Source organism: Macaca nemestrina, chromosome 5 (assembly GCF_043159975.1).
Source record: "Macaca nemestrina isolate mMacNem1 chromosome 5, mMacNem.hap1, whole genome shotgun sequence".
NCBI classification, from domain to species: Eukaryota; Metazoa; Chordata; class Mammalia; order Primates; family Cercopithecidae; genus Macaca; species Macaca nemestrina.
The window spans coordinates 22059291-22083676 of NC_092129.1; the positions used below are offsets into that span (position 1 = coordinate 22059291).

The window sequence follows — 24386 nt, forward strand, 5'->3', positions numbered from 1 at the left end:
TCATAATTGAATTACTGGCTTCAGGGTTGAACAGGGACAGGAAAACAGGCAGTTTGTACAGCCTAATAAGCAGGCACAGCTGTAAGGCAAAACAAATCTCCCAAAATTATAATCCCCCAATTATAAACAGGGTCCCATTTTATACCAGATCCTGAATCTTTAAAAAAAGAAATGCTACGGAAAAAAGACAGTACAATGATTTTACTATGCATTTCACATTGGATGATTCACTAAAGCCAATCATCCAATTCTGTCATTAGCCCATCCCTCATAGAAGCCTTATCGCTGGGCGTGTGGGGGCTGGGCAGACACATCTGCATACCTTCCAGGTGGCCAAGCGCATACTTCTCTAATCCAAACACCAAAGAGCCAAGTATTCGCCCATAACTGCCATTAGCCTTTCCTAAAAGTATATTTCCTACCTAGTTATTATGCACAAAGTAGTTTTTGATACCCTCAAGAGTTAAAACATCAGATAACACAACGCAATGCAAAATAGAACAGAGCCTAAGATTTTGAGAGGGATCTATCCACTTTCAATTCCTAGGTTCTCTGAGGAAAACAGAGGTTTTTCTCAGCACTGGGTCTGTGGCATCTCCTCTGTTTTTCCCAAGGAGTCCCAGGCTGTCAGAACTTGAATATCCATTTTAAATTAAGCTGACTTTTCACCTTAGCACTCTTTTTCTTTTTTTTAAGTCCTTTTAAATCTCTTACTACCACCTTTAGCCACGCCAAACTGCCAATATTTCTGGCTTTTGAACTTTACCAGAAATAACCTCACAGGTGAAACCCATAAGCCTTAACTATTAAGCTACAGCATTGGGAAGTTTCCATTGCACTTTCCAGAAGGAGCCTAGAGCAGCCAATTTTGAGCTTGCAAAGGCATAAACTTTGGGAATAACTATGACATGAACCCCCAAATTCCTGTTCCCTGGATGGCGGAGACCAAGAGAAAGTACCGCCACATGGTTACAAGGTCAAGCTCCCAAGGACATTTTTCAACATGTGGTCTCTGGGCAAGATGAAAGAGTGGACAGTTAACCTAACAGAAAAGTCAGAAAACAGAAAGAAGAGAAAGAGAAACACAATTAGGAAACAGCTGTCCGGGGGTTGTCATAAGAACCAACTCAGATCAAGTATATGAAACTTCTTTAAAACCTATTTCTTGAAAGGACACAAATGTATCGCAGGTAGTACAGAGGCAACTAGAATTTTAAAATAGGGCTGGCCCTGGAAAGCTATACCATAAATCAATGAATACTGAATCAAACACAATGACGGAATAAGGGAGAAAGCCTGGATAGGAGACAGCCTGCTTGCCTCAATAGAATGCCTAAAGAAGGAATCACAGGACAATGGTAAGTTTTATCAGAAATGGAAGTTAGAGAAAGGCTGCTTTGGGAGGGAAGTGTTGACCGTGCCCTGCTGAGCTCTGCCACAGGGAGGGAGGGGTCTGACCTTTGTAGCCTAGCTGTTTAGTGCTTGTGGCAAAAATATCCACATGGGGGTGACAAAGACTCTCTGTGACCAAACAGTCAAGCTCCCCTGAGCCTTCTTTTTATCTAGGCCTTGTCCTTGAACCCTGTCTTTGGCCTGCCTAGTCCAGCTTTAGCAAGAATTCTGCTAAGTTAGTTCAGAGAGAATCCCCCACCCTCTATATTGGATCAAGTTTCTCCTCCCTTGTCTTTGACATATAAGTCCTTGAACCGGAATTCAGCAAGAATCTCATTAAGCCACTTTATAAGAATCCCCTCTATCCCTGATGTCTCCTCCTAGTGATTTTTTGTGACGGACCCCCTCACCCTGCTTACTGGTTAGAAATCCCTGAATTCAAAGTTGAGCCTGATTGCTCCTCTATTGCCGTAATCTTGACACCTATTGCAATGCAAATCTGAACAAGTTTCTACACTTTCCCTGCTTCCCATTACCCCCGGGAACCCTCAAATTCTGCTCCTGCCTCCCACTCTGTATTCAGGCTCAAGTTCACTGATGAAGTAGGCTCAAGTTCACAGATGAACTGTTTTGTTTTGTTGTTTTTGAGGCAGAGTCTTGCTCCCGCTCTGTCGCCCAGGCTGGAGTATGATGGCATGATCTCGGCTCACTGCAACCTCTGCCTCCTGGGTTCAAGTGATTCTCCTGCCTCTGTCTCCTGAGTAGCTGGGATTACATGTGCCCACCACCATGTCTGGTTAATTTTTGTATTTTTAGTAGAGATGGGGTTTTGCCATGCTGGCCAGGCTGGTCTCGAACTCCTGACCTCAGGTGATCAGCCCGTCTTGGCCTCCCAAAATGCTGGGATTACAGGCATGAGCCACTGTACCTGGCCAGGTTCAATCTTTATAAGCACCCTGCGATCTCTGTTTCTGAGCTTTTAAAATAATATCTTTTCCTTGTCTAACAAACATTGTTTTCTTTCTAATTAATATCTTCACCTCTCTCAGGCCCTGCCAGACTTTTAAAATCTGGGTTATGTGCCCTTCTTCTGTGATTCCATGGTACCCTGCACCTCTTCTATCATTGTGCTTGTCAATCTATATAATTCATTTTGTCTGTGTAATTAACTTTCTCAAATTTTTATTATCAGATCATAAATGAGGAAGAGAAGGTAACTGTATTTTTATTGTACCGTCGTCATGTTGTTTCACATATGGAAAATGTCTAAAACATTGAGAATTACAATTGAACTTGAGATTTGGGTGGGGACACAGATTGAAACCATATCAGACATCTATAAGGGCTTCAGTTTTATAGCTGAGATAGTTTTCCTCATAGAGTCTCAGGCAGGGTTACTAAATGTTAAGGATAGATTGAAGTAGGTCATTGAACTGGACTACAATCTATTTTGAAGCTATCTAACTGTTTAGAATCATACTAGGTTTGCAGTTCTGTTTAAATTCTGTCTTACCTAAGCAAGACAGAGCACATAATTTATAATATAAAATAAGGCAGCTCCTGACCAGCTGTTATGTATTTTTACAGAAGAGCTGGCAAATGTAAGCATAAATTGCAGTAAGATATGCAAAATAAAGACTGGATGGCAAGGGGGGGATGGGTTAGAAGTGAAATAGCCTATGAGAGACACTTCCCTAGAGATAGTTCCCATCTCAGTATGTGAAATGTTTATAGATAGATCCTAACAAGTATAATTTTTCTTAATGGAACTTGGTTCTGGGATTCCATCATGCATCATTTAAAAAAATCAAAATGGAATCTTCTCAAGATTAAAACAAGTATGTTAATTCAACAAGGCTTATTTCATTGTATACAAAAATATACAGTAGTTCCAGCTATTCAGAAGGCTGGATTGAGCTCAGGAGTTGGAGGCTGTAGTGCACTATGATCAGGCCTGTGAATAGACACTGCACTCCAGCTGGGCAACATGGTAAGGCCCTTTCTCTAAAAACGATACATACATATATATATGTGTGTGTATACACACACACACCTCTCAGGTATATATATTTGATAATCTGTTGTATTTTTACATTTTTCCTTTATTATGATTTTCTTAACTAGAGATTTTATATTTCAAGGAAGGAATGGCATGATGAAACCAATAAGATCTGGCTGGTCTTTCTGTTTCTTGTTACCAGATTCTAAATCTTTCCCCTTATCTGGCTCAGGATTCAGGTGTACAGCAGATAATTCCATTCCCATCAGGGTATTGACTGAGATTAAAAAAAGGGGGGGGTGACCCCTGAAACCCCACCTGCCTCACATTATGAATTCCTCACTGGCAAACAATACTCCCCATTGTCTTTGCTTCATTCATAGCTCACAGTGTCAAACCTGTTAGAGCCTGGAAGCAGCTGCCCAAACTCACTTAGATTGCAGTGAGCTGAGATCCGGCCACTGCACTCCAGCCTGGGCGACACAGCGAGACTCGTCTCGGAAAAAAAAAAAAGAAAAAAGAAAGAAGAGAAACAAGAAAAAAGGGTAAACTGAAGTTAGGAGGAGATTCAATGTATCAAAGTATCATTTTATGTTTTTGAGTGTAAGAATACTCAATATTCTTATGGGCGTGAATTTACTTTATATTAAAAAATGATAAAACCTACCATGTATTAGGTACTTTACATACTATAACTTATTATACACATTCAGTTAGGTACTTTCTCTACATGATAGAACTTAATATATACATTCAGTATACACTTAATATACACAAATATACCCAGTTTGATTCCCTCCATTTTTAAAGCCCAAGTTCTTTCCTCTAACATATGCTGCCTCAGAGAAAGCAAAGCCCCAAAGACAATCTCATTTGAGATTTTATCAGCTTGTTTATTTAGTTAAAAAAAGAAAAGAAAGAGGAAAAAAGGAACGCATGTATGAAATGAGTCTGTCTAGGGTATCCAAAGATCACGAGGGGCCAGTATTTGCCATTGGAGGGGCTGTTTCTTCCTCTCCGCCTCCTTGCTTCCCTGCGCTGCACCTCTAGGTGAACCTTCAGCGTGCTGCGCGGTGATGCGAAGGTGAGGGCAGTGCGCAGAGGAAGTAAATGGGGACTGCAGGGGACCAGAGACGTGAGATAGTCCTTAAAATGCATATTTAATCTGTCCTTGTCACTTTCCACAGCCACCACCCTATTCAACTACTCAGTAATAACCTTGTAATTCTCCACTCTCCAATCTGCCCTCCCCAAACCCTTCTCGGTAGGCAGCTCCTCAGAGGATCACCGGGTGGAGTCCTTGTCCCTTCTGAACCTTCCGTGGCTGCTCACTGCTCCGAGGACCAAGTTAAACATCCTTGAGGTTGTTAACTGCATGTCCTGGCCCCTGCTCTGTACAGTAGCTTCTACATCTGACCGTGTATCCACCTGTTCACCGTGCTTCAGCCACCTGGCCCTTTCCTCCAGCTTCTTTGCACAACTGGTCTGTTTTGGCTCCTGCTTTAATCTCAGCTTTGATGCCACATAGGCCTTTCCTAGCTGATTCCCGCCCTCACCCCCGTTACCCGCCATCTAATTAGAGCTCTCTAAATGTGCTTCAACAGCACCCTTCATGTCACTGATTGCAATTTGCATTGAATACTTGCCTGATTATTTTTAACGTCTGCAAGTGCCACATGGGTTTAGCCCTACTCCTGACAAGCACACTGCTGAACTGAGTAACTTTTGAATGAATGAATGAGTGAAGGTCCTACTTGGCACTGTCATCATCCTATCATCAAAATATTTCGAGTCCCTCGGTGTTGCTATCCTTGGCATGCCCATCCCCGCGGGCTGGCAAAACCCTGGAGGGGGCAGCCTTCCAAGGCACCGCCGCGGACTCAGCCCCTCCAGGAAGGACTCCCTGCGCACCATGCGGCGAGGGGCGGGTCCGGCGGCGAGGTGTCCTGCTGCCTAGCAGGTTCACGTGTACTGGTGCAGGTGGGGAGGAGGGGAAGGAAGGAGCGCAGCAGGGAGCGCCAGATACGTGGAGGGGAGCGCGGGCGGCGCCTGGCTCGCCTCCGGCCTCGCCGTCGGTCACTGCCTGGGAGCGCGACTTCCTCCTCTGGGGGCCAACGTGCGGGGCGGGGAGGGGCGGGGCGGGAGACGCCCCCGCAGGGCTGGGCTCAAAGCCGCCCCAATGGGATTCGGTGCGGGGCAGCGGCTGCGCCCCGTCCCGGCGCCGCGCTCTGCCGCGGAGGAGGCGGCGCGGCCCCGGCAGCTGAGGCGCGGGGTCCGTCGAGGGGAGGCCGAGCCTGCCAAGCTGGCGCCCAGCGGGGTCATGGTGCCCGGCGCCCGCGGCGGCGGCGCGCTGGCGCGGGCTGCCGGGCCGGGCCTCCTGGCCCTGCTGCTCACGGTCTGCGTCCCGCTCCGGCTGCAGGCGGAGGAGCTGGGTGAGTGGAGAGCGTCCGGCTGGCGGCGGGACCCGGGGCCTCGGGGGCGGGCTGCGGGCTGCGGGCTGCGGGGCGGGCCGGGCCGGGCCTCGGGGGACGGAGCGCGGGAGGAAGTCGGGCTCGCTGCCTGCCATCCGCGGAGTCCGGCTCTGCCCGCGGGGCTGGGGGCGAAGTAGGTTACTGCATTACGTATCGCTCCCCCACCAAACTCCTTCCTTCCCCCCAAACCAGAGAATCAACCTGGCGTCTCTGCACTCTCTCTCTTCGCCGCCCCCCAGCCCATTTCACTTAGTTTCCAGACTTCCTGACTCTGCTGGCCCCGTGAGAAGTGACCTGACCCCGAGGGTCGCCTTAGGGGACAGCCGTGTTTAGGGCGGGTTCTCTCCAGCCGCCTTTTGACAAAGCCGCCCCTCTGCCGGCGCTGGGCCCGGCCCTCCCTGCCGCTGCTCCTCCCGCGCGGAGTTGGAATCCTGGCGTGTGCGTTCTGGGCTCGTGCGGAATGGCCGGGGCACGTTTGCCGAGGTTGGCCTTGGACGCGGGCGAGCAGGCGGTGCTGCCACCTCCTCCCGAGTGTCCTGCTGGCGCCGCAAGTTGGAATCCTGTGGCTTCCTGTGTATCTGAGCGGGTAGACTCTCAGCCAGGCTGCTTTTTCTCTGGAGCTGGTCTTTGACTTGGAGTTAGACCTAATTAACCCACAACCGAGTTTACACTCTGTCCAGCAGATTAAAGCAGCAACCCCGTTAACCAGCCCTGGGTGTCCCTGTTTCATTCATCCTCATTAATTAGTGTTTTTTGTTTTTTGTTTTTTTTTTCATAGCAAGGGCCAGCTTTCTGCCGAGTTGTTTCAGTGTTTCCTCTCCTCCCTTGCTCCTGGCCCTATATGCCTTTAATGGCTCTGAGTCTATCCGGAGTACTTTGACAGCTCCCCCAGCCACCGTGCTTTCTGGCGAAACAACAATCAAGACTAAAACCGGTGCTGGCATTTTTTTTTTTTTTTTTTTTTCACTGAACTATGCCTCCATTCTGAAACATTGATACTCGAGGTGGTGGTGGTGGTTCCTAAGTTTATGTGACATACCAGTTTGTTTAAAAAACAAAATCCCTAAAACCCTGAAGTTATTTTGTCTGGTACTGTAGCACAGTACTAGGCAGACTGTAAAATTACAACAGATACGTAAGATTTTGTTAAATGCGTAGGACTTTTATAATGGATGTTTTAAATATTTTTATTTTTTTCTCAACTCACTGTTTGAAGGTGCACCTTTAATACTATATGTCTGTGAGAATCATTCCAACAGTATGTTCCTGTACTAATCTGGCCAAAGCTGTCACTTAATCTTTCCCAATAAAGTTTTAAATTTTGTATGGTCATCCAGGCTGTTAACTGGGCACTTTGTGAGAGCAGTTCTCTAGGAACAAGTGTGATTGCTTAGATTCTTTTTAAAAAATTATTATCATTATTATTATTTTTGAGACAGGGTCTCACTCTGTCGCCCAGGCTGCAATGCAGTGGCACGAGCTCAGCTCACTGCAGCCTGAACCTCCTGGGCTCAAGCCATCCTCCGGCCTCAGCCTCTTGAGTAGCTGGGACTACAGGGGCATCACACCACACCTGGCTAATTTTTGTATATTTTATAGAGACAGGGTTTAGCTATATTACGCAGGCTGGTTTTGAACTCCTAAGCTCAAATGATCCGCCCACCCGGGCCTCCCAAAGTGCTGGGACAACAGGCATGTAGTTGCTTAGATTCTTACTGGGCTTCAAATCTGAAACTTTATTGCAGTTGACTGATGGAAGAAGATAGTATCATTGGAGTTTCCATGAAACATCCTATATATTCAGGATGTTAAAAGAACCAGTGAAGGAGCAGATATTCAATCACACACAAAGAGTAAAGCTTAGATTTGAGACATTTACTGAAACACATCTAGGAATTCCAGTGCTGATACTTCTTGAGTGAAATATCAGTTACTTTTGAATATTATTTTTGAATATTTCTCACATCTGTGATTTTCCCAACTAGCACTTGGTCACTTATTTTTTGAGTTTTCACGGAGTTAAGCATGCACACCTATTTTTTGATCTTGAGATATACTTTTGGCTATATAATTGGATGGTGGTCATAAATGATAGTAGTGCTTTCAGTGTTTAGGAGAGAGCAGCTTTGTCTGTTTTTGGCGAGAAGAAAATAGCAATTTTTGCATTTCAGTTTCATTGTTTTTGTAGTCAGCTTAGCCTGGTGCTTCTTGGTTCTCCCAAGCTTCCCAACCTATCTGATCACGCATCTCCCTAGAGATGTATAAAGTTCCCACCCCTTATTTTATTTATTTATTTATTTTTTTATTTTATTTTTTTTTTTTTTTTGACATGGAGTCTCGCTCTGCCGCCCAGGCTGGAGTGCAGTGGCCGGATCTCAGCTCACTGCAAGCTCCGCCTCCCGGGTTCATGCCATTCTCCTGCCTCAGCCTCCCGAGTAGTTGGGACTACAGGCGCCTGCCACCTCGCCCGGCTAGTTTTTTGTATTTTTTAGTAGAGACGGGGTTTCACCGTGTTAGCCAGGATGGTATCGATCTCCTGACCTCGTGATCCGCCCGTCTCGGCCTCCCAAAGTGCTGGGATTACAGGCTTGAGCCACCGCGCCCGGCCCCCCACCCCTTATTTTGAATCAAATTGTAGTGGGTGAAGCTTGGGAATATACACTTGGAAAAAGTTACCTCAGGTAATTCTGATTCTAATCAGCTATGAGACCGTGAAAACATTTTATAATGTTAGGGTTGTGATAAAATGCTACCATCTGTGTTATAAGCAATTTCGTGTTAGACTTTTATTTATTGTGTGGTTTTAGGAAACAAACGCCATAATTTAACCTCAATGTTTATAAGCCTAATCAGTACAATTAATTAAATTTTTGTGTGTCAGAGTCTGATGACCCCGTAAAGCTATACTGGGTCCTTTGTAGGGCAACTGTTTGCCTATCTGGTGTTTCTCTTGAATTACATTTTTAAAAAAGTGTCCACCCCTCCCGTTGTTTGCAGCCAGCCAGGTCCCAGGCATTTGGGTTTAGTGGCCAGAGCTTGGGATTATTTTGGCTCCTTATGGCCCTGTTCCTCTGGATCCACTTAACTAAAGGTACATATTTACATAGACTGTTTCACATAATTTTGACCTTTGATAATAAGACATTAAGTTGATCATTAGTTTTTATTCAACTTGTATAAATTAATAGATTTGGATGTAGTCCAAATTTACCTTGACATAAATTTTTGTAGCATAAAATACCCTTCATTTGTGTAATGAATTTCTGCAACCTAAAACTCTCTGCTTCTCTGTCCACCACAAGATTTGCAAATGGTGCCAGGCGTGGTGGCTCACGCCTGTAATCCCAGCACTTTGGGAGGCCGAGGCGGGCGGATCACAAGGTCAGGAGTTCGAGACCACGGTGAAACCCCGTCTCTACTAAAAATACAAAAAAATTAGCCGGGCGCAGTGGCGGGCGCCTGTAGTCCCAGCTACTCGGGAGGCTGAGGCAGGAGAATGGCAGGAACCCGGGAGGCGGAGCTTGCAGTGAGCCGAGATCGCGCCACTGCACTCCAGCCAGGGGAACAGAGCGAGACTCCGTCTCAAAAAAAAAAAAAAAAAAGAAGAAAAAAAAGATTTGCAAATGGTTATTAGCTAAAGTTTTCCCCCTTGTGATATAAATGAAGAATCAAAATGAGCGCTTGACCTCTGAGGAAACTTCTAAGTATAGATTCAAATCTTGCATACTTAAAAATTCTTCAAAACCCTCTGCCCAACTCTTAATTTGTTATTTAGAAGGTCTGCTGTTAAATCATCTGTCATTTACTTTGGGTTAGACATAGGATCAACTGATAGATGATGTTTTAGGTGAGTGGCTTTTTCAGAAGTCAGCACAAGTTTATTCAGTCACCTTCTGTACCAGTGTGTGCACTTACCCTTCTCTTGTCTCATCTGGACAGCCAGCCTTGTAGACTATAAGATCCTGAGGGCAGAGACTGCGACTATATAGTCTTTGTCTTCCTGGTATCTGACAGAGGTGCTCAGTGTTCCTTGAGTTGAACTGAACAATCTCTTTGTGTTTAGGATATATTTTCAAATTACTTCCTAACTAGTGGAAACCAAGTAATAAAGAGCCTACTGACATTCTTTATAAAGGTGTACATCTGCTGCTTCTACTAATTAATTTTGTTTATCAAGCCCAGCTCTCTTGGCATGCTTATTTCTATATGTAAGGATGCCTTTTAAATGAAAATACAGCAGAAAAAAGGGAACAAGCCAGCAGAACAATATGTACAATATCTTTTGGCTCTGGTAGATATAATTTGTACACTCAGAAACAGTAAGTTATATATTAATATTTCAGAGAGGAAAGAGGTTATGTTAAAGAATTCGTTAAACAAATCAAATGATATGTTTAAAGCAGAATTCGAACTCTGAATAATGTCCCAAACGGCTTTTATTAACTTTTCATGTTACAATTTGAACCCTTTAGCCTTGTGGAACTGCCACAGACTTGAAAATCATATTTAAAAAAACCACAACTTGGAAACAAGGCATCTGACATTTATGAGGAATTATGTCTTATTTTTAAGACACATGGGGGCATTAATTTAATTGCAGCATTTAGCAAAGGTTTTAGTTGTGTTAAAGCAGAAAAAAAAGTTCGTTCTGGGAAATATATCTCATGGCGTTTTAGACCTATTTCTATGTGTGTCTTAAAGCATGAAGTCAACTCTGCACATATTAGAGCAATTAGTTATTTTTCTTTATTAAAATAAACAAATCAATAAATGTTAGCTATCCTAGTATTCATTACTGTTTATTACTATTGATTTGACAAATATTGAGGCCTCTTTGTTCTGTCCCCTCCACTGCCCCTCTGACCTCATTCCCTGAAATGCTCCCCCATACTCAGGCCTCTAGCCGTATTTTTTTTGTTTTTTCTTGTTTTTGTTTTTGTTTTTTTTTGCTATTTCTCCAAAATGACAGGCACCATTCTACATCAGAACCTTTGCTGTTCTCTCTGCCTGGAATAGTCTTATTCCACAAATATCCACAAAGCTTGCTCCTCCTTCAGTGTTTGTTTAGATGTTGCCGTCTCAGGGAGAACTTTCCTAACCACTTGAAACCCTCTCTTCATTCCCAGAACTCCATGTTCCCCTTCTTAGCTTTCAGTTTTATCTAGAGCAGGGATCCCTAAGCCCTGGGCCGCAGACTGGTACCTGTCAGTGGCCCGTCAGGAGCCGGGCCACACAGCAGGACGTGAGCAACAGGTGATGGAGCATTACCACCTGAGCTCGCCTCCTGTCAGATCAGCCAAGCATTAGATTCTCATTGGAGCTTGAACCCTGTTGTGAACTGCATGTTTGAGGCATCTAGGTTGCCATGCTCCTTATGAGAATCTAATGCCTGATGATCTGAGGTGGAGCAGTTTCATCCCCCTCCAACCCAGTCCCATAAATGGAAAAATTGTCCTTCACGAAACTGGTCTCTGTTGCCAACAAGGTTAGGGACCACTGCTCTGGAGCACTTACCCTCTTCCAACAAAGTGTATAATTTACACTTTAAATTGTCTGCCTTCCTTCTACTAGAGTATAAGGTCCATGAGGAGTTTTGTGCCTTGAACAGTGACCATACTGGGAGCTCAATAGGGGATGGGAGCTTAGTGAGGATGGGGTGAGAAGGCAGTGAAAACACAATTCCTGCCCTGTAAGACTCAAACCTCACTCTAGTTAAGAAAGCAAAACCAGCCGGAGGCGGCTCACACCTATAATCCCAGCACTTTGGAAGGTTGAGGCCGACTTGAGCTCAGGAGTTTGAGACCAGCATGAGCAACATGGCGAAAACCCATCTCTAGCGAAAATACAATAAAACTAGCCAGGTGTGGTGGTGTCCTGTGGTCCCAGCTACTCGGGATGCTGAGGTGGGAGGATCTCTTGAGCCCGGGAGACAGTGGTTGCAGTAAGCTGTGATTGGGCCACTGTATTCCTGCCTGGCAACAGAGCAAGACCCAGTCTCAAATGAAAAAGGAAAAGAAATTAAAACCTGGACACAGCAAAGTAATGAAATTGTATGTCTCATCCAACGTTGAATGTAAAAGTCTGAAAGTATGTATGTAAAATAGAGAAATTCATTCTGGCATATTAGAAATTTGGCATTGAGGGTGAAGGGAAAAATATAGCCAGGATTTCAGATTTTTTTTTTTTCATTAGACCGAGGAGTAGTATTGCTTTTTTGCAAACTGAGGAGTCATGTGGATGTCATCTTCCAGATGTTCATTGTCTGCTTTGTATATTAAAAAAAATAGTTGTTTGCTTTACTGGGTGAGGGAGACTTAATTTATGGGAAAAATAAAACAAACCCATGTGATGACTTCTTACCCGATGTGGAAATAGAGTCGTGACTGTGAGCCCTGGTATGCTGAATCTAGAACCAACTGCCACACTTGCCTTTCAGTGGGAGTTGAAGAGGAGGGGTTTTCAGGGGTTGGGGGATAAACATTGCAGGATTCCCTAAGATCCATGAAAGCAGAGATGAATCTCAGCCTCTTCTTTCACCACTAGCACCCAGTACGGTGCCTGGCACATAGCTGGCTCCAGATAACTAGTTCCTGAGTCAGCGCATAAATGCTGTGGTTGAGATTTGAAAGAATTGAAAGGAGGATAATATTCACTATGTTATTTTAAACAGAAATTGTATATATGGCTATTGTGGAGCGTTAGGAAACACTGTGCATGTATTTAAGAAAATAACTAGGCCGGGCGGGGCGGCTAACTCCTGTAATCCCAGCACTTTAGGAGGCTGAGGTGGACAAATCACTTGAGTCCAGGAGTTCCAGACCAGCCTGGGAAACATGGCAAAACCGCTGTCTCTACAAAAAATACAAAAAATTGCCGGGCGTGGTGGCACACGCCTGTAGTCCCAGCTACTCCGGAAGCTGAGGTGGGAGGATCCCTTGAGCCCGGGAGGCAGCTGTTGCAGTGAGCTGTGATGGTGCCACCATACTCCAGCCTGGGCAACAGAGTGAGACCTTGTCTCAAAAAGAAAAAGGAAAAAGAAAATAACTAAATTCAATTCTGAAAAGAACCGGGAATCTCCAAGAAAGACCCTTTTACAGGCAACAGCAGGAAAACTGCCATGAGTGAGGGACTGGCAGTCTTGAGATTAGAGGGAGGAGCAAATGATCCCCTGATTTAGACCAGGGGTCCCCTATGGTCTGCTAATGCTGACACATTTAGGGCATCAGGTGCCTACTTCACCTCAAAGATCATTTGGGGACAGTGTCTAGGCATTTGTGACATCAGCACTGTGTTAAGCCATATTGTCGTGTATGACTTTACTGTTTACTGCCATTTCTACTTGATTTATTAATCTCATTCTTATTAGCTGTTTCCTTAGGAGCTACATGCTGTGTAGTAATACACCTAATATTTGCAGAAATGTCTTGTGTCTTGTATATAATTATATATGATTGCATTAGTCTGTTCTGTGTTGCTATGAGAGAATATCTGAGGCTGGGAAATTTATAAAGAAAATAGGTGTATTTGGCTCAAGTTTCTGCAGGCTGTACAGGCATAGCATAAGCATGTGGTTGGCCTCTGGTGAGGGCCTCAGGAAGCTTGCAATCATGACAGAAGGAGAAGGAGAAGCGCGTGCATCACATAGTGAGAAACAGAGCAAGAGAGATGCTCTTAACCATCTAGCTCTTGTGTGAAGTAATAGCAAGAACTCACTCATCACCAAGGGGATGGTGCCAAGCCGTTTATGAGGGATCTGTCCCTATGATCCAATACCTCTCACCAGGCTCCACCTCCAGCATTGGGGATCATATTCCAACATGAGATCTGGAGGGGACAGAACATCCAAACCGTATCAACAATAATTTTAGGCTAGGTAGATTTTTTTGTAGGAAAAGCTGCAAAGGATAATACTGAAATAAGGTAACAGCTTAAGTAGCTCTGTGTTACCCCCATACCGCCTCCGTTTTAAAAATAGAGCTGTGCTTGAGCTTCTTTTTTAAAAAACAAAAAAGAATAAATTTCTCTTAGATTGGAGCTTTCTTCCCTACTTTCCCAATGATCTTCCCTAATGCTTACAACAGAAGCAGAGTAGTTGTGAAACAAAGTAGGGTGTCAATAAATAACATTGTACTGATATATCATAATCTTGGAAAATGTTACACATAGAACCATTGAGGACATGTTTTGGTTCTATATATTCTTGTAAATACACACACACACACACATCTATAGCAAATACATGTGTGTACATACACATTTACTATTGTTTTTATTAAATATTATGTAGACACAAAATTATAGACTATAAATAAAGGTATAAAGAACAACAATAAAACTAATACCTAGGTTCCCCCCTCTGCTACCTAGTCAGTGTATGCTTTTATATTCTGCTTTTTTAAACCTATGTTTTATTGAAAGTTTTTGTTACTTGGAAAAATTGCATCTTTATATTTATTTTAGAATTTGCCTTGAAGTAAACCAAAAACTTATTTCTAAGTCATTTATTGCTACTGAGAAATATATAATGGGAAGGTAGAATTTTTGTCTGGGCAAACTTATAATCGATGGGTCTTGTCAATGTTTTTGTTTTATGTTATTCAAATAACTCTTTCTTACTAAGGGAGTCAGAAATAATTTGCCTATTCATACTTTATTTGAGAAAAGCACATAAGTTTAAATATACTAAGTGTCAGAAAGTTAAGGTGTATTTTTTTTATCCTCCTTTGGTGAGATTCTTCATTTGTATTGAATGGATCAGGCTTGTTCATTGTTAGACTATTTGGAGTTTATCTTTGTTGAGACCCACATTACTTTTTATAGTCAGCATCTTCAAACTCAAATTATAACTGCTATTGTGGCCTTTTTATTCAGTGTTCAACATGTTTACATTTACTGAAAAAGAATAGTCTTTATTTTCTTTCATCACAAAATTAAAATCATTGAAAACTAATAATATATATAGCTCCATTTTTACATTTGAGCACATTTAGTGGCTGTGCTTAAAGGTGGTGTGTAAATGATTTTTATGAAGCACAGTATTCTTGAAAAACAAAGGAAAGAAAATCTTTATTTCACTATTTCTGACAGAAAACAAGACAAAAGGATATTAAAAGTGTGATGTCCAGTTAAATTTGAATTACCAAGGGGTAAACTTTCCTACAGGGAAAATAGATAAACATCTCTGCGTTTGTTGCCTAACTTTTAAATGGCTGAGTGGATTTAATTCGGCCTTTTTATTGCTTTTCACAAAAGAAAGTTTACCTCATATGAAAATGTGGTTGATTTCAGCCCAAAAGAGAAAACTGTAGAGACTTAATGACCCATGGGACCACTGGAACATGAGGTTCATGTATTGAATGCTCCCATTCTGAGGATTTTAGAATGGAGGCTGCTCATTTTGAGAATAAAATGAACCAAAGTTTGCCCCCACCCCGCCCACCATTTTTTTGGGATCCCTGGAAAGCTCCGGGGCTTTGCCAAGAGACTAAAATAAGAGATGGCCTATTGCAGACAGAGAAATGGCCCTTGTACCTACTGTTGCTGCCGGCTCAGAAGGGTCTACAAGTCTTTTGAGACTCCAAAATCTGTTAATAAACTAAAAATTTATTAAGGATTTCTTGACTTTTTTCCTATCTCATTTGAATCTCTAAATATTTTCTTGCATAGCCACAATGTTATGAGCACACCTAAGAACACTAATAGTTGTTCTTTAATATCATCTAATACTCAAGTCATATTCACATTTCCCAAGCTGTCCTAGACATGTCTTTTAACCTCTGGTTTGTACAAACAAGAATCCAAACAAGGTCTACATATTAGTTATTATGTCTCTTTAGTCACTTTTAATCTGTCACTGAGCCCCACCCACATACTTTTTCTTTTCCTGCAAGGAAACCAGGTTCAGTTGTTCTGTGACACAGCTAACATCCTACAGTGTACTCACCACTTCAGAGTAGTTTATCTTTTACTTGGTGCATTATCTGTGTATTTCTATATAAGTCCGAAATCTGACCTAACGGCTTGATTAGATTCAGACTAAGTGTTTTTGGTAAAAGTACTCAAAGGTGCTATGTACTTCTAATTGTATCACAATAGGACACGTATATTATTATTATTGTGATTATTGCTCCACTTTTAGTGATGCTCAGAATCACCAGTGACTTTAAGAAGTGACACATTGATCTCTCCATTATAAAACTGCCATTTCTCTATGACTTACAAGTAATTTTTGGAATGTTAGTTTCTTACTCAATAAAAGTACTTCCCCATCAACAATTCACTCTATGGTTTAAGCATCCAATCACTGTTGTTGCTTGTCCAGTCTGGTTTTTCATATAGACAAATTTTAAACCTCTATCTTCATATGTATTTTGAATCATTGTATGTTTTTTACATCGAATTTAATCCAAACAATTCTGAGAGCTGTTGAGGGAACTGAGATTCAGAGAAACAATTATTTACCAAGACACATTTACTTTGTGTGTCCGAAGTGGAACCCAGGCACGTACCTTACAATTCTAAATGCCTTGAAATGGTTTCCTGCCCTTTGTCTCCAAGGATACCCATCATATGTTCCTATCCAGGGGAGAAAAAGTTAGGAAAGAAGTCATGGGGGAACACAGTTTGAGGGGGTTACTTATGCAATTAAGCCTGAAATTCACAGTCTTTGGTTTCTCTTAGAGGTGATCACATTTGCCATAGAAATACTAAGATTTTTTTAAAGTCCCAGCTGGCAGCTAACCATTGCTTTTAGAGTATTGCAATACATCCAGCAGTGCAGAATATGGAATGCGCAAAAGTAGTACAATTTTCAGGACTGGACTGTGATGTGAGTTTTATGAGATTTATTTTTTCTCTCTCATGTTTCATACCTTATTAGATGTATGATAAGATACCATCTGTCTCCCTACTGAGATTTGCTATTTTCTTGTCAGTAAACCTTGATTGCTTGTTCCCTGAATATGGTGCATAAACCTACGCTTGCACAAACCTTCTCATCCTATTTCTTTGTTTATTTTCCACAGTATGCTCAAGTAATTTCTGAATTGACACTTTTTTTTTTTTCTTTTTTTTTTTTTTTTTTGAGACGGAGTCTTGCTCTGTCGCCCAGGCTGGAGTGCAGTGGCCGGATCTCAGCTCACTGCAAGCTCCGCCTCCTGGGTTCAGGCCATTCTCCTGCCTCAGCCTCCCGAGTAGCTGGGACTACAGGCGCCCGCCACCTCACCCGGCTAGTTTTTTGTATTTTTTAGTAGAGACGGGGTTTCACCGTGTTAGCCAGGATGGTCTCGATCTCCTGACCTTGTGATCCGCCCGTCTCGGCCTCCCAAAGTGCTGGGATCACAGGCTTGAGCCACCGCGCCCGGCCTGAATTGACACTTTTATCCAGGTTTCAGAAATGTCATTTTGGCTTAACTATAGATCCTGGAACTTGTTGTCTGTCCTAGACATATAAATGAAATCTGGAGTGAAAATAAGTATCAGATACAGATGTGTTCCAATTGTAGGAATAGATATTAAAATTAAACCATAAAAACTTTTATCTTGAGGATTTTCTTTCACTTTAAAAAATATTCATGGCAATAGAATATATCTTACAGGATCCAATAGAATAGTCACAATAAGAGCTTTTTGGAAATGAAAAATTTTCCAGACCCTGCATTTTGACAAGATCCCCAGGTGATTCGTTTGCATACTGAAGTGTGAGAAGCAGCACTTCAATACACTGACACCTTCTTTTACAAAGCATCTTTCAGGAGCTAAGCAAAGTGAACAACCTTCGTTGGAAGTAAAATAGGCACCTCTCATTAGACCTTTCCCTTAACAGTCTAATAAAGAGTACTTCGATGATTAAAGAAAGGGTATGGTAGAACTTCTCATATCATCATTTTTACAAAAAAAAAAAAAACCCTCCTAATTAAACATGACTATTTTTCTCATGTTAATTTTGAGACAAAAAGAGTATGACTACAAAAAACTAAATGTCAGTTATGCTGCTCAGCAGTAATGTGAGGTTGGACAATGTCTTAAATATCGCTACCTCAGTTTTGTCACCACTTAGGGAATAGTGGCCTTAGAGCGTGTGATTCCATTCCATCGTCTTTGAAGTCAGACTAGTTTCAGGTTAGGATCTGATCCCAGCCCAGCCACATGGGCTGAGTTACTCTGCATCTCAGAGCCTTGACTCCTTCACACACAGAATAGAGATAATAAGAGGGATGTGTGGTGAAGAAAGGGTATTGTGGGCTTCAGTTTTGTTGTATAGGAGATGTCCTATCTTATAAGCTACTGGGTATACACTTTGATGTTTGTGAAATTACTCTTTGTATATGTATATCTGTATATATATATGTATGTGTGTATATATATGTGAAATAATTTGTAATCAATTTTTTAAAACTATCATCAGATATGGTTGTCATGAAGGCTAAATAAGGTAATATAAAGTCCTTAGAACACTGTATCTGCTACTTTTTACAACGAATTTCTGGTAAATGCTAGTTTTTAGTAAGGGCCCTTCCATCATTTTATTTTTTTCCTTTCCCAATAACTTTTTGGCTCTCAATTTTTAAAAAACTATTATCTGTGAAAGTGAAGACTCACGTCTATGTGCAAAGGAGAAATGTTTACAGTTTTAATTTATAAAACTCAGTTTAACTTTGTCTTTACTTGGTAATATTGGATTTTCTGGACTCCATAGAGAAAAGTCAATATCAGTATTATACTTTATCTGAATACTGGCAGTATGCATATTTAACATGAAACCAAGGTTAGAAAGATAGCGTGTTCTAGTGGCAGGAAAGATTTCTTGACTTACCTTCAGCTGAAGCAGTGGCAGCTTGGATATTACATCAACATCCTGACATTAGTAACAAAGGTCAGCAGCCTCTTTTCTCTGACTTCCTTATTCTAAGCATCTATTGAACAGAGATAAAACAGTTCTCTTAGAATTGTTTTGCTGAACAAACAAGTTTTTTTTTTCTTAAAAGTCTTCTTTGAAATTAAGAAACTTCTCTTAACCAGTGTGTCCAATTCGTTGTAGATGCCCACAAAGCACTTGTAACTTAACAGCAACAGTGGGAAAAGTCTTGCTTTTGAATCGAGTCACATAATATAATTTCAGTACCATTTTTAGAACTCCAGAGGCCAGAGTCCACTTCTCCACATAAGATCTTTAATCCCAGAAGCCCTATCATAGGACGTCTCTGTATGTCCCACTGGCGAGAGTCTAACCCAGGAGTTCACCAGTATGTCTCACAGAACGCTACTCCCAGGAGATGCCCCAAGAGGAAAGAGTTTTCTGGGAAATGCTGTAAACTGCAACATGCATCAGAGCTTCACTGTGCACTCTAAGGGCTTTGAGATGTTCTGTGGTAAAGAAAAAGGTGGGATTCTGCAAGCTTACTGACCTTGCAGCTCTTTTGAGGAGGGCGAGGACATAACCTCCTGGTAAACCGCCCAGACTAGTACCACAGTGTCTACTTCAGGACATGCTGACATAGCAGTAAGTGGGCATTAGATAAATACTGGGAAATGCATTCTAATTAGACTTTCTCAGCTGATTAAAGCACACGCACACAGCCTCATTCATCTTCCCCACACCCAGTTATGGTTGGTAATTTTACAGATGAGGAAAATTGATACACACTAGATGGGGGATTTCTTAGGATCATACAGCCAATGGGCAATGGCATTTGGACAAAGTCAGCTAATTCAAAGCAATATTTTTGATACTTTAATAATGTGTAGAATTTTAAGATAAAAGTAGTAGCAGTTAATGTATTGAACTTTTACTATATGGTTGCCTCTTTGCTCGATACTTTGCTTTTATTAGCATTCTCCCTTTTAATGCTCATGAAATTGGGCACTATTGTTGTCTTTATATTGCAGATGATGGAATTCAGTTTTACCTTAGAGAGGTAAAAAGACTCACCCAAGGCCACAAAACCAGTGTTAGGCAGGGCTGTGCCAGAATCCAGGTTGTAACCATTATGCTCTGTCACCTCCCAAGTATATGGAAATAATTTATGAATTAGGAAATGATAGGTGTGTCAACTCTCCTCCCCCACATCCACAAGCCTTCTACTAATCTTCTGCTTTTCAGCAGAAGTCTCAAGACTGGAGAGTGACCAAGAACTGCAGTGTTCACTGATTTTACATATAGCACATTAAAGAATAGCATTGGCTAGATTTGGGGATTTTTTTCCATTGGCAGCAAATTAGGAATCTTTTAAATATTTTAACATGGTAATCATCGATGTCTTTGGACACTGATGGAAGTAATCCCACATTATTTAGGGAATCAGAGAGGAATCATAGATAGGACCTCTTGAAATGATTTGGTTCATTTTCATACATTCAGATTGATTTATTTTAAGTGATACTTTTAGCTGATAGGAATGTTGAAAGTTTCCACGGAGAGACTTTTGACAGATTCCTTGTGTTTCCTTTTATTTTACTTTCAAATGTTTCATCTGCTGAGTCAACAGCATTATCAACCTCATTAGATCACTAGTCATATCATTAGCATCTATTTTGTATGTGGTGAGAATAAAGTTGAAAGAGATTGTCAGTTTTATAAAACATGACCATGTGTTTCTAGTCTATGGCTGTAGCTTCTTTCAGCATAGTATTATTATCTTTATTCCTTTCAGAAAAACTAAATATTTTGAATAATTATTTGGTTTTTTCATTACAAGTTCTGTTTTGCCTTTGTTCATTCTCACATAGCAACTGAGGCCCTTTTGCCCCTGTTTTTCTTTTGCTTCTGGCAGCATGCAAGGTAAAAAGCTAAGCACAATTGAAGAAGAGCAAAATTTCTAAGGCTAAGAATGGAATTAATGATACCTTGGAAAATCTGTTTGCCCTACCATCAGACAAAACTCTGTAATAACTGCAAGCTCTCCTTTGTGGTTGAAAAGATTGTAGTCATCAAGAGCTCACTTGATCTTAGACATGGGAAGAAATTTTCTCACACCCACACATGGATGATTGTATATGTATTGAGACTTGTTGTAACTTGAATATCAGAAGAGCAAGGATACAACTAATGAAATCATGTTTCTAGAAATGGTTTTACTCTTGTGATATTTTAGAGCACTCTTTCCTAAGTTGCAGGTTGAGACCCATTAATAGGTGATGAAATCACTTCAGTAGGCACAACCAGTGTGCTTTGACGAAAACAAAAATGAAACCTAATAGAATAGGAAATAATCACAGTGCATTACATATAGTAAAATAATTGTATCACTTAATTTTTGTCCATTGTTTATGCATGTGTATGCATATGTGATTACTTGGGGTGTGATAAAAAAAATCTGTTCTAACTATAGGCCATAATAATAATTTTTTAAAAAAGCTTGAGTTTTCTATCTTACTCTAGGGACTAGTTAATAATCAATCTAAAAAGTATATTTGCACTATTCATTTTACTCCACCCAAATCATTCTCCAAGAAGTACAATTCAGTTACAAGTTTTCTTTTAAAGTCTAATCATGCTTTCTAGTATTGCAGAACTTAGTCCATACCAGGTATATCTTACTTTTTGCTTTTCTTTTAATGGAACATGATTTCTTATCAAAGGGAAGTAGTCTTTTAGGGAAGTTATTGTGTTCCTTTCGTAGTGGGTGGAATTAAAGTAGACTAAATAAAGGATTGGCTTGTGTATACAGGCATCTAGGATTTGTTCTAAGCTTATTTAGAAAGTAGCATGTATATCCACAATTCCTGAATAGCGGATGTTAAAGGCTAAAAGGTAGAGACCTATCCATTAATTTCAGGCATTTGGAGAATAGATATTGTCCATATCTCTGTATTTGTACATGTCAAGTTAGTCTCAATAATTTACTTGTTAATGTATGTTTCTCCTCTTGACTGTGGACTTCTTGAAGTGAGAACTACAGTATACTAAGTTCCTAGTTGTTTGTTTCCTGAAATTTTAATGACAGTCTGAGACTTCTTCCTATCTGTATTATGAGGCTAATGTTGAAAGTAGCCTTTAGTGTTACAAAGAATGTTAGGTGAATTTGGTAGGTTTAATTTTATTATTTTTCTGCTTTATATGTATTCATATTATAGAAAATTTAGAAGATAAATGTATAAATAAAATGAAAATCACTTGTAAACTTATACCATAGAAGTAGACACTTTAAATATTACATATCTATGCGTGTACAATATATTCTGTTTTAAAGTATTTTTATGTTAAATATTTTTCTAAAACATGAGTAACTTCCTTAACATCACATTGCTTGGAGATATCAGTTTGGCTATTCTTTTCTAATTTAGATTGTTTCCAAATGTTCAGAATTAAAATCTGTATACTTAAATTCTATACATAGATCACTTTGGGAATTCTAAAATATTCATGAATACTTGCACCTTTTTCCAGAATCTAAGCTTCATACATCAGTTTTATTCTTGTACATTGTTTTGAGGAAGTGGTGGTCAGTCACAAACCAGCTGTGGCTCCAAACAGACACCAGGATTTAGGCCCATTACAGAGAGACCACCCTGGAAGTATTCTATAGTTGAGAGGAGCTTTCAGTCTAGAAGAGGAGGAAATGATACTTAGTTTAGTCATCATGTGCTTTGGCAAGAAATTACAATCGAAAGGAAGGAACAGATAAACATTGTGTAGTAGCCACTTTGAAGAGTGGTCAGATTCCTTATGGCAAAACTTCCTCCTCCCCTTTTCATTGCCCGTTCCCCCTATTTTGATGTTAGATAGGTGGCACTTTACTGTGTCACTGCCCACAACCCTACTTGGAGTTTAGTCATAAGACTGTGGTTTTATTTTTTTCCCTTAAAGATGGATCTTTATTTCTTTTAATTTTTAATATTTTAATTTAATATTTCTTTTAATTTTTAATTTTAATATTCTTAGAACCGTGAGCCCTCATCATTCAGCTATAGCAACCATCAACATTTCTCCATATTTTTTCATTTATTCTGCTTCTCCCCTTTTTTTCCAGGTGTTTTAAGGCAAATCCCAGACCTTATGTCATTTCAGCCCTACATATGTCAGTAGGCATCTCTCAAAAAAAATGTCATTTTCTTATGTAGCCTCAATACTACTATCTCACCTAATAAAATTAATAATTATCTGAAATTATTTAATATCCCAATTATCTATTTAAAAGATTTTATAAGGTTGGTTTTTGAAATCAGGATTCAAGCAAGTCTCACTTAATTGTTATGGCACATAAGTGTCTTTTAAATCTAAAATAAACACTTCTTTATGTGTGCCTCTTCATTTAATTCAATCCTGAAGAAACTAGGTCAACTGTATTTCATAGAGATCTTTTTATTGCAGATCTGTTTAAATGCTTTAATTAAAAAAAATTTAGGCCAGGTGCAGTGGCACACACCTGTAATCCCAGCATTTTGGGAGGCCAAGGCGAGAGGATCGCTTGAGCCTAGGAGTTCCAGACCAGCCTGGGCAGCATAGTGTAGCCCCTGTCTCTACCAAAAAAAAAAAAACAATCAGCTGGGTGTGGTGGTGTGCGCCTGTAGTTCCAGCTACTTGGAAGGCTGAAGTGGGAAGATTGCTTGAGCGCCAGAGGTCGAGGGTGCAGGGAGCAGTGATTGTGCCACTGCATTCCAGCCTGGGTAACAGAATGAGACCCTGTCTCAAAAAAAAAAAAAAAAAAAAGAAAAAGCATACAGGATAACAAAATACAAAGAGTATAAAAAAGTATAAAATAGGAAAAGTAAAAGCCTCCTCACTTCCATCCCCAGCCAGACAAACTTGATTTACATTCCTTTTTCAATTCTTTAATTAGCCTTTTTATTTTCAGATCATTGTAGATCCCATGCAATTGGAAGAACTAACACAGAGAGATATTGTATACCTTTTACCCAGTTTCCCTCAATTATAACATCTTTGCAAACTACAATACCATATCGCAACCAGGATACTGACATTGATACATAAGACAAAGAAGATAAACAAATAGATTTTTAAGTAACTTTTGTCGTCTTTGTCAGTTATTATCAATTAGAGAGTCAGGCTATGAGAGGTAGGCTACCTAAGTGTCAGAATGAGGTCATAAGAATAATGCTTCTCCTCATCTCTACTAAAAATATAATTAGCTGGGCACGGTGCTGCGTGCCTGTAATCCCAGCTACTCAGGAGGCTGAGGCAGGAGAATCACTTGAACCCAGGAGGTGGAGGTTGCGGTGAGATGAGATTGCACCATTGCACTCCAGCCTGGGCAACAAGAGCGAAAATCCATCTCAAAAGTAAATAAATAATGCTTCTCTATTGGTTTTCATGTGTATGCATCTCCCTTCTTCAACACATGACATTGTAGGCATTTTGTCTCCCTAGCAGTTTTTCATTTTACCCTCTGGCATCTTTCTACCTAATCGTTTGAAATCACCCAAACTGTGGGAAATTCCTGATGTGGTTGATACCCATGGAATAAACTTATTATATTAGTCTTGCCACAGAAAACTCCATAGTCTACTTCCATAGGTTAGAGTGATATTAGAACTTCTGATGACAGTTTGCTTTTTAATAAATT

The 24386-nt window shown here is 40.8% G+C and overlaps 1 protein-coding gene across 2 annotated transcripts in view; it reads left to right on the forward strand.

Moving 5' to 3' along the window:
* Positions 1-5603: 5603 nt before the first annotated feature.
* LOC105465486 (discoidin, CUB and LCCL domain containing 1) overlaps positions 5604-24386 on the forward strand; it is a 68220-nt gene continuing 49437 nt past the window's right edge. The window contains exon 1 of one of the 2 annotated variants that reach the window (XM_011713939.3): positions 5604-5823. In XM_011713939.3, the coding sequence (XP_011712241.3) occupies positions 5712-5823 (112 nt within the window). In that variant the 5' untranslated portion in view covers positions 5604-5711. The remainder of the gene's footprint in view (positions 5824-24386) is intronic. The other variant, XM_071096354.1, reaches the window with a different exon arrangement.